At 46.5% G+C, this 9,923-nt stretch overlaps 1 protein-coding gene across 1 annotated transcript; it reads left to right on the top strand.

The window, feature by feature from the left end:
* Positions 1-6,038: 6,038 nt before the first annotated feature.
* Positions 6,039-6,980, top strand: gsx2 (GS homeobox 2). The gene is made up of 2 exons (XM_022751514.1): positions 6,039-6,414; positions 6,640-6,980. The coding sequence occupies exons 1-2, from the start codon at positions 6,039-6,041 to the stop codon at positions 6,978-6,980; spliced, it is 717 nt and encodes a 238-aa protein (XP_022607235.1).
* Positions 6,981-9,923: the final 2,943 nt, after the last annotated feature.

The following is a 9,923-nucleotide window of genomic DNA, read 5'->3' as shown; positions in this document are numbered from 1 at the left end:
AAAAGAAGAAAATTCAAACTGATTAGAAACAGGATGAAAATCGTTAAAGTGAATCACCTTCTAACATGTAAATATCATCACACGCAGGTAAAAGGTACCAGACCTCTGAGCCGCTGCTTCGCCCGGCGATGACTCACAGACCTGGGGGGTTGGATGCAGCTGCCGCCCACCAACAGCCCCAGCCAGTTCATGTGATGCCCCAAAGTACCCACCACACAATAAGCTGCCTGTTGTATAACCAGCTCTGCTGGGCTTAAATCACTTGAGGAGTTTCTCTGCTATTAAACCTTGTGATTCCCTCGATCGATGCCTAAAATAAAACTATGAAATGTGGCGGTTGTGAAGACGTCCTCTGCTGTGAAGCTTCCTCTGATTTGAGATTCAACACTGACAGCCTGAGAAAACAGAGGCGTTTCACTCTTTTCTATAAAATCACGTCTTCACAGAAAAACTCCTTGTGCATGTTCAGTTACCTTTACTTTGAAAGGACTGCATCCCACATAATCTTTACCTGAACGTGAAGCGTCGCAGCAGTTTGTGTGAAACTTTTCTCCTCCAGGTTTCGAAGCTTCTGTCTCAGAAACACACAAAAACACGGCAGGTTCTCTCCTCATGAAAAGACAGTAAATGACTGTCTGCGGCTGCCTGCTGCACATTAACATATAGAAATCTGATAATCCTCCCTGAGTGACAGAAGGATCACATGCCCTGACAGGAAGGAACTGTGTGTGCAATGCTCAGAGGATTTCAATTACAGAACAGAGAATGAATATAAATGAAAACTGAAACGCCAACAGCTGTAAGGACGCTGGAGACGGAGACAGGGGAGGAATCAGATCCATGAGCTGCTCATTGTCCAAATGAGCAGAATAAGGCCCAGAGTGCAGCCGGGGTCGAACCTTTAAACTTCTGCATATCTTCCAATATTTGCATAATAGACAGGAAAGTGTGGACATCGTCTCAATTAAGAAAAAGAGATTGTCTGTTTGTGAGAGGCGCAGCGGGAAGCTGGGACGAGGCCGGAGCGACGAGCCGCCCGAGAGACGCTAACAGGCAACAATGAGAATCAACATAATGACAGAGTGGAGGCAGAGTGACACTTCTCTAAATCAATATTTAATCTGAGGACAGAGCACCCAGAAACAGAAAATAAAAGTCAGGATCCGTCCCGTGTGGAGGACGGAGCTCATTAGAGGTAAAACGCTGCAGGTTCCCGGGTTTGACCGGATAGAGACTCAATGCAGAATAAGAATCCGGGCGAACGGTGATTGACAGGTACGAAGGTGCGGATGAGACGTTCTGGTTTGTTTGCTTCTTCACAGTCTGATAAACAGAGGACAGAGGGACGGCGGCCCGCGTCTATTCACGGCCTCGGCCGGGCGACAAAAGACACGGCCCGGACACACATTCCAGTCTGCTTCCGCTCCAGCACACAAGCTCAATCCCAGGGATTTCCCCTTTCAACGAGGGGGGGGGAGAGAGAGAGAGAGAAAAAGAGGCTACAATATCACGTCCTTTAGATGGAGGGAGAGAGCGGCCGGGGTACGCAGGGTGGAGGGACTCCTGTCATTCACTCTTTGAAACACTTCCTGATTTAGGTTTCATGGGCAGTCAGGATCTCTCTGTGGTGAGCGGAGGAGGGAGGGAGGGAGGGAGGGAGGGTGGGGGTTGGGGGGGGGCAACCTTTCAGGTTTGGTCCAGGGAGGGGCCGATCTGGTGCCATCCATATACAGCAGCTTTTAGTTTGGGAATGTGAGTAAGAACTGTTGTCCAGGGTTGAAATGTTTCTGTTGGTTTCACAGCAAGTCTAAAGCAGGTGTGTCCAACGTCCGGCCCGCGGGCCAATCGTGGCCCACACTCCTACAGCTCAGAGACATAAAACAGACTTTAAACTTGGCCACAGCTACGAAGTAGAAGTCGATGGAGGATGAGGGCCGCCGCTTTTCAGGAGGAGGGAAAGATCAATACTCCTTCAACTGAAGGACAAAGCTCATCTGCAAAGAGACAGTCGCTGTTATGAAAGAGTTCAATGTGAAAAGACAAGAAGATAATTCATACCAGCAACACCCCCACCCCCCCCACCCCCACCCACCCCATTGAACTTGAGTTCAAAGAGAGTGGTCGTGGGGTGTTTGTGTGCATGCGGTTGTTGCCATGTCACCACACACTCCCCCGGTTCCTGCATGTGTACTTCCACTACACCTCATATTCTACTGTGGCATACAAGTGAAAAAGAGAGANCACCCAGCGGCTGCTTCTCACACGCCGGGGCCCCCAGGTATTTTCACATTATCAAATCTGGCCCCCAATCCAGAAGAACTCTGGACGCCCCTGGTCTAAAGGCATCACCCTGAAGACACATCATTCTGCTAAAAGGCCGCTCATTAACGAAGATGGAACTGCAGCTTGATCTTCCTGGAGACCAGTGAGGAGCAGAATAATGAGTCCTCACAGCTGATCACTCCTGCAGAGTGATGCTCTGCAAAGGCAGCGGCTTCCTATTATACAAGAAGGACTCAAACTCAGGACTATTTGACAACTGAAGCAAGAGAAGATTGAAATAAGGACTCGTGTGTGTGTGTGTGTGTGTGTGTGTGTGTGTGTGTGTGTGTGTGTGTGTGTGTGTGTGTGTGTGTGTGTGCTGCCTCTGTAATGGCATCTGCTTAGTCTCTTGGAAACAACAGAGGAGGCAGACGGACAATAAGCTTTAATAAAGACGTTTCTCTGGGAAGTTAACCGTGATCAGTCGGTGTTTATCTCATTTTTGAGACTCGTTAATTGTGTGCGCCACAGAACACACACACACACACACACACACACACACACACACACACACACGCACGCTGCGCTGAGTGTGGACATCCAGACGCACTCGTTGGCGCAGGGGCACACTTCAGCCTGGAGTGTCCCGTCTGAGCGGCTCTGTGAGACTGAGAAGCGTCTCCCTAATTAGAGGCAGCCCGGTGCTGGACGTCTCTATAGGCCGAGGACAGGGCCCTTTGCCGGCTTTGTTCAGCAGCCTCTTCTTCCACTGAAGCTGTCACTTTACTTTTCTATAGGCCCGAGGGCCGCGCTCCTCGACACTGTTGTCTGCTCCCAATCACACAAACAGACATTTCCAGGGAAAATCTCTGCAGCAACAACAAGCTTTTATAGAGAGTGAAGCCGCTTCATGAGACAGTTTCTCTCTGAAACTTAAACTCAGCTCGGACTGAAAATCTCATAAACTCCCGGCGCGAGACACTAAAGAGAGAGAGAGAGCTGCTCTTTGTTTCTGAGCCGAACCTGTCACGCCGCTTTAAGATGTAATTATTTCCAACTCATTTTTGCATAGAAACCTAATTATTCACCGAGATATAAATTAGATTCCACATTCATGGAGACCACGAGCCCCCGTATAAACTCCTGCAGGACACTATTCAGCGGCGAGCCTCTTTCTCTCCCCTGCGCCCTGAGATGGAGAGAAGCCACTGCAGCTGCTATTCACATCAACCAGATAATTGTTAATGAAAAGTCATTGCGTGGCATTATGTTGTTCACAGGATCATTGTTCATTTTCCCCCATTGCCACTGAGGTCTATATGGAGGACCAGAGTGTTTCCTTTGAGTTTTGGTATTCAGGATCTGTTGCCTGGTAACTAATAAAGGGGCAAATCATCCACTGTATTGGCCAAGATGGGCCGCAGACTGGCCCTGCACAACAATGCGAGGTTTGTAAAAAGGCGTTGATACAAGTTAATGATGCTTGTTCAACAAAACCTTAATGGACTTCTTCACGGTATAATATGGCATGGGATGCGATGTGAATGAGAGGGGGGAACTTCAGCACTGCACTTTAACAAGTTTGTGTGTTTTTTTTACTACTGGGAGGAGCTGGACGCGCACACGCACACGCACACACACACACTTGCACAGACTCTCATACTAGATATTTTCTTTTTCCACTGAGGAGAATAAAGTTAATAAACCGGCCTCTGAAGACTTTCATTTTTTTTTTTATAAAACTTGTTTTTAAATTCCCTATTTAAATGTTATTTTCATGTTATTGAATAGGCCAGTGATTAATTACCCATCAGCTTGATCTGAAAAGGGGGTTGAATGGTGGAGGGTAACCGCTGCAATATAAAGAAGAGGCAAGAGAGAGGTGGAGGTGGGGCCCTATATCTATCTATCTATCCATCCATCCATCCATCCATTGCACCGGCTTCTCTCTTAACCGAAGCAGACAAAAAAACTGCAGCCCTGTCACCTCGAGCAGAATAAAGGGAATCAAAGGATTTTTCCCTTAAATGGACTAATTTTCTCCTTGAATTATGAAAGTCGTGGCTAGGTAACAGGCTGTGCTCAGTACCCGCCGGCTTAATGCTTCCTAAATCCTTCCACGTGGCTCCACTAGTCCTGGCAATTAGGCCTCATTATAGCCTCATAAAGGATCTCATTTGTGGGATTACTTAATAGACAATGAAATTTTATCGTGCAGAATTATGGAAAAATAATATTGGAGCTCGCATGGTGTGATGAGGGCGCGCGCCACGCATCATTCCGCTTGGTTTGCTTGCTCCCTCTCTCTCCCTCTCTCTCTCTCTCTCTTGTTTCAGACTATCTGTGCCATAACAGTTCTGTGCGTCTTCCTTGTCAAGCGCTGGATTCACGTTATTATAGCAATTACAGTCAGTGTGACAGACATGTTTGTTTTGTTTCATCTGCACCGTGGTTGGATTTTAAAGACTTTCTAATTCCCTCAGAGAGTTTCACTAAAGCTTCAGCTGTTCTCATGTGCTGCTTCAATAATCAGAAAGTTGGTTTATCTTAAAGGGAAAGTGCACGAGAGACAGTTAGGGTGAAGCCTTCAGCTCCACCTCAGGCCTGTTCCTCCACCTCTCCGTGTTTCCTGAGGTCAGAGGAGGAACCGGCGTGTGGTGTCGGACCCGGACCGGCTGCAGCATGAACCCACCGCCGGACGGCCTCTGTCTGAAGGTCCGAGGCGTTACTTGGCAGATGAAAGCAGAAGCTAAACCTGCCGGTGACCCGCCTGCGGATCAAACCCGCTAATTATTGTCACAAGATGAGGGATTACCGCATTTCTGAAATAGCTGCCTGTTTACCCCCGCACAGAGCCGCCATTATAAACACTTTCTAATTGAATCCTAATCGCCATCGAATAACCGCGGCCCAGACTCGTCATCGGTTCATAATTCTTTAATTGCTGGAAGTGAAAACTGGACCAACCGGATTCAAAGTGTGATTAGGACCGCGAGGCTGCTCACGGTCGCGCGCGTGCACAATTCAGTCAATCGCATTTGCAAAAAAAAATAAAAAAATAAAAAAATAAATAAAAATAATAATTTGAATAAAAGTAGTTTTGGATAAAGTTCATTTTATTCTGAAGCTTTGGTTTGTGGTGCAATGATTTAAAAAATTCAGACAATTCACACTGATCTTAAAAAGATATTATTCTGTTAGAAATCAGTTTCTTTCTGTTCCACTTTCACTGCAGCTGCTCCAACAGGTTTATACTTGATCTCGTGTGTTTCATGAAGTTAGTTTATATAATAACAACTGTTTCCAAATGATGTTTTAGAAATGTGCAGTTTCAGATTGATCATTTCGAATTAACGCACTAAATCTAATTTTACAGCAGCGCGAGTATTTATGATCTTTGAGGCTTTGTTTAAACTTTTGGAATAATTTGCAGAACTTTAAATGAAATGAATCTGAGCAGAATAAAAGCGGCGCCTGGTTTTATTTTTTCTTGTGTCCGAGACTTTTTTTTTTTTTTTTTTTCCAAATTCGGGGATAAAAAGAGAAAATCTGCAAGTTGTGATTGGAGGCCCGGGGAGACGTCACGTGGTTTGGGTCGCTGACAGTATAAACCCTTACCGCCGGCTGCGCACGTGGGTGACGCTGCAGGGCCAACCCTCTTCGGGGTCCCTTTTGTTGAACCATCAAACATAAGCACCTTTGGAGATCCCGAGGGGTTCAGATGAGAAACAGCCATCATCTTGCGCGCGGAGCCATCACTTCTGAGCGGCGCAGTCATGTCCAGGTCCTTCTACGTCGACTCTTTAATAATCAAGGACACGGTGCGGCCGGGACCGGCTGAGCACCCGGGACAAGACTTCCTCATTCCCATCAGCATGCACTCTCCCAGCGTCATGACGGTCACGGCTCCGGTGTGCCCGTCCAGGAAAAACGGGACTTTCTGTGTTTGCCCGCTGTGCGTCACGTCCCACATCCACTCTTCCCGCAGCGGCATTCCCATGCTGAAGAGTCAGTTTCCGGGAGCGGAGGCGCAGTACTGTCAGAGGATAGCGCACCAGCAGTCTCCGGCACTCGCTCACCCGGGACACACACCTGTCTGCACGCCCACCTTCAGCGTCACAGACCCCAGGAGATACCACTGTCTTTCTATTGGTAAGCACCTGTTCGCTTCTCTCTCACTCTGCTCGGCACCTGTTTGATTTCTCTTTACATCTCGTGTTGCACTTTGAGGCAGGTGCGTGGATGCCACCGCTCGGCTTTTACGCACGTTGGTTTACGCGCGATACTTTATGTTCCCTGCATCTTTGACAGAGTTTAGATTCTCAGTGATGATACGAAATTATCTGTCTGACATCAAGAATTTTTTCTCTCCAACAGGCGCCTCTGAGAACAGCCACATACAGAATGGCAAGAGGATGCGCACGGCTTTCACGAGCACGCAGCTCCTGGAACTTGAACGGGAGTTTTCCACGAACATGTATCTGTCGAGACTCAGAAGAATCGAAATCGCCACGTATTTGAACCTGTCGGAGAAACAGGTGAAAATCTGGTTTCAGAACCGCCGCGTGAAGCACAAGAAGGAGGGCAAAGCCACCCAGAGGAGCGCGCACAGCGGGTGCAAGTGCACAAGCGCTCACACAGACTATTCAAGGTCAGAGGACGAGGAGTCTCTGTCTCCTGCCTCTGCTACGGAAGAGAAAGAGGTGTCACCCATCTGAGAGGAACACGACCCCCCCCCCCATTCCCACAGTTCCCACTGCACTCTGCCCTGCTACAGTTTTGGGTTATTGCATCACGCAATGTCTGAGCCACAAAAAAACAAATCTCCTGCATGAAGTCTGAGGAGAGCTGAATGTTGTTCTTCTGCTGTTAAAAAATAATTAAAGGAAAAAATATGTGAATTGAAATATTTGGAAACATGATGCTGATGTTCTCACCTGCTGATCGAGTCCCCCCCCCCCCCTACATGTTCTGCCTGATATCCCATCACTGTCAGTGAGGTTGTGTGTGTGTGTGTGTGTGTGTGTGGTGTTGACAGCCCGTAGAAACACTAGAGGCCGAACTGTGTGGAACCTGCACGCAACAATTTGTAAACTATGTATATCTGTATTTATTGTAATAAACATGAGGAGTTGACCTGAGACTTTGTCCGTGTATTGACTCACTATGATCAATGATGTGTTCATCAATGAAAAACCCAATACTGCAAATATAAGAATTATAAAAAAAAAAAGTAATTTAAAAAATATTTCTTCATCAATGAAAGTTGAGATAATTAAATTCAAATGAAATAAATTGCATTTGGGAATATATGCAAATACAAATGCTATTCACACATGACTTCTCCCGGCTCACTGATCAGCAGGAAACACATCAAACATCTAATAGACTTTAAATATAATAAATATCTTAAAAAACGTCTGAACACCTGGATTCATTTGTCTCAACAGGACAGTAAATTTCACAGAAGCAGTTTGTGTTTTTCTGCAGCTTCTCCGCCGCAACATCAGGAGACAGCTATCGTTATCAAGCTGTCATTACCGCACCGTTAGAGCGGCAGGATTTTCAAGTCACAAACGTTGCGTCGCGCGGCTCCATTTACATGATATAAGCTGTTTGAATCTAAATGGATGGGGTGAGTTTATATGAAAGTGTAGCTGTAATTTCTCCTCAGATCTGCCCACAAAAGGCGACCCGATGACGCCCCTGGGGAGCGGCCAATAGTCCGTTAATGGTCGCTTTTCAAAAGATTTTTTGCTCGTCCAAAGCGAGTTTAATTGCGTTTTCGGTCCCACGTTGGTTGATTATGCTGCTATTGCCTGAAACCACAGAACAAGGATATATAGAAGTGGGCAAAGGCTTTGACAGGTTAGATTGTCCTGCCTTGGGACTCGCATTTAGCCGGAGACCCCCGACGGCTGTGTGCTGAGAGAGCTTTGAGAGACAGCTACAGGGTTCCTCCGAGGGAGAGAGGACGATTTAGTCACTGTTTCATTAGGCACTATTTGAACCTTTCAACTTATGGTGAATTAAAGGGGGGGTGGGGGTGGGGGTGGGGTGCATGCTCAAATGGAAAGACTGTGAGGAGGGATTACGAAGGAGGGGCCACTGGAAATTAGCTGACGCCTAATTTAACTCGTTTCTGTCAGAGTTTGGGATACATTCCTAATTGAGAGGGGAAGCAGGTGAAGTCTTTGGTCCCACACAGACCCATTCAGCGCGGGAATAAATGATCCCCTTTCACACCCCGCCGGTCATCATATATCACTGAAGGGAAAGCCATCTGATGAATATATATTGAAGTTCCTATTAATCGAATTAGAGTTCCCTTGCAGGTGTGAAAAACCAATGCAGCATTTAAAGCGATTAACAATAGAATAAACTGCAGTTTAGAGAAAGACACGCCCCCCCCCTCTCCCCCCTCCTTTTTTCTCCCAGCCACTATAATGAGCTGAAACTCATTTTGACAGTAGATCTGTTTGTCCAGGAATGACTCTCTCTCCTCTTCCTGTCACACTCAGTAAAAGTTTCCTTCACGTTTCTTCTCAATAAAGAAATAAATAAAAACAAAAAGAAGAAGAATAAAATCATGTAGAGACTGTGGAACATACATTTAAGGCTCTATACCTTCTAATGCACAGGAAAAACAAGACCACTCCAGAGAGTCAGGCCTCGGCCACTATTGAAAATGTGACAATTACGCATGACAAAGGACAATTAATAAGAGGCCTTTGAGCCGCTGCAGCTGCTGTCTCATGCGGAGAAGAAGCTGAAGTGCCGGAGTGGAGACGAGGGGAGAAGAGACGTCCACTTTATTTATGATTCAGCACCGCGATATCCATCCGCCATACATGCGGCCTATATAGCGCTCATCTAAATTTAAATATGTGAGGGTCCCCTCCTCTTCAGCTTGTTGAACCGGTGATGGGCCCCTGTTCATCTAGTGCTGCTGGACTCAGTATTTTGTGAATAATTAAGGGTCCCTCTGTGAGGGAGGGGCCTGTTTATTCATCATAATGGTGACCTTTCCAAACTAAAAGTCGAGTGGGGGAATCTATCTGAGCACGAGGCGTCGGGGCCGCGGGAGAACCGGAGAGCTGATTTATTCATGTTGATATTAGAAATGAAAAATTCAATTTACCACAGGGATCAAAGAAGTGAACTTTATACCGCCTACAGCCCGAGGCGCGTTTCAATGACGTCAGCTTCTCTTTACGTTTAACATTCAACAGTTTCCTGTATTATGTTTAAATTAATAGATGAATTAATTAATTAATTAAAGCCCAATTCTTCTGTTTTATTTATTTATTTGGTATGTACGAGTTAGATAGATAGATAGATAGATAGATAGATAGATAGATAGATAGACTGATAGATAGATAGTTCAGCACGCTGGACAGCTCCCACAGGGACCGCCGCCCGAAGGCCTCCGTCAGCCTGTGGAGTGAGTCATCTTCACTCATTTAACATCTCTGCTGCGTGACGTCACGTGCTGGATGTGACGCGCTGTTAGGTCAGGTATGTTGTACGATTATCACCTGCAACTGTTTATAGTCTTAGATTCGCAACTCGGACAGCGACCCAATCAGAGTGTTCCACCTGAGTGACGCAGACGTGACGACACTGAGATCACACCTGCAGCTCATTGACCTCTGAGAGAG

The sequence above is a fragment of the Seriola dumerili genome, unplaced genomic scaffold (genome assembly GCF_002260705.1).
Source record: "Seriola dumerili isolate Sdu_G_001 unplaced genomic scaffold, Sdu_1.0 BDQW01000155.1, whole genome shotgun sequence".
In the NCBI taxonomy this organism is placed as follows: domain Eukaryota; kingdom Metazoa; phylum Chordata; class Actinopteri; order Carangiformes; family Carangidae; genus Seriola; species Seriola dumerili.
The sequence above is the reverse complement of the archived record's forward strand: the minus strand, read 5'-3'. Positions and strand labels throughout refer to the sequence as shown.

Excerpts from the sequence above, each read along its gene's own strand:
- gsx2 (XM_022751514.1), top strand. The coding sequence starts at position 6,039 with ATGTCCAGGTCCTTCTACGTCGACTCTTTAATAATCAAGGACACGGTG. Across the intron at positions 6,415-6,639 it reads ATACCACTGTCTTTCTATTG|GCGCCTCTGAGAACAGCCAC; the intron begins GTAAGCACCTGT and ends TCTCTCCAACAG.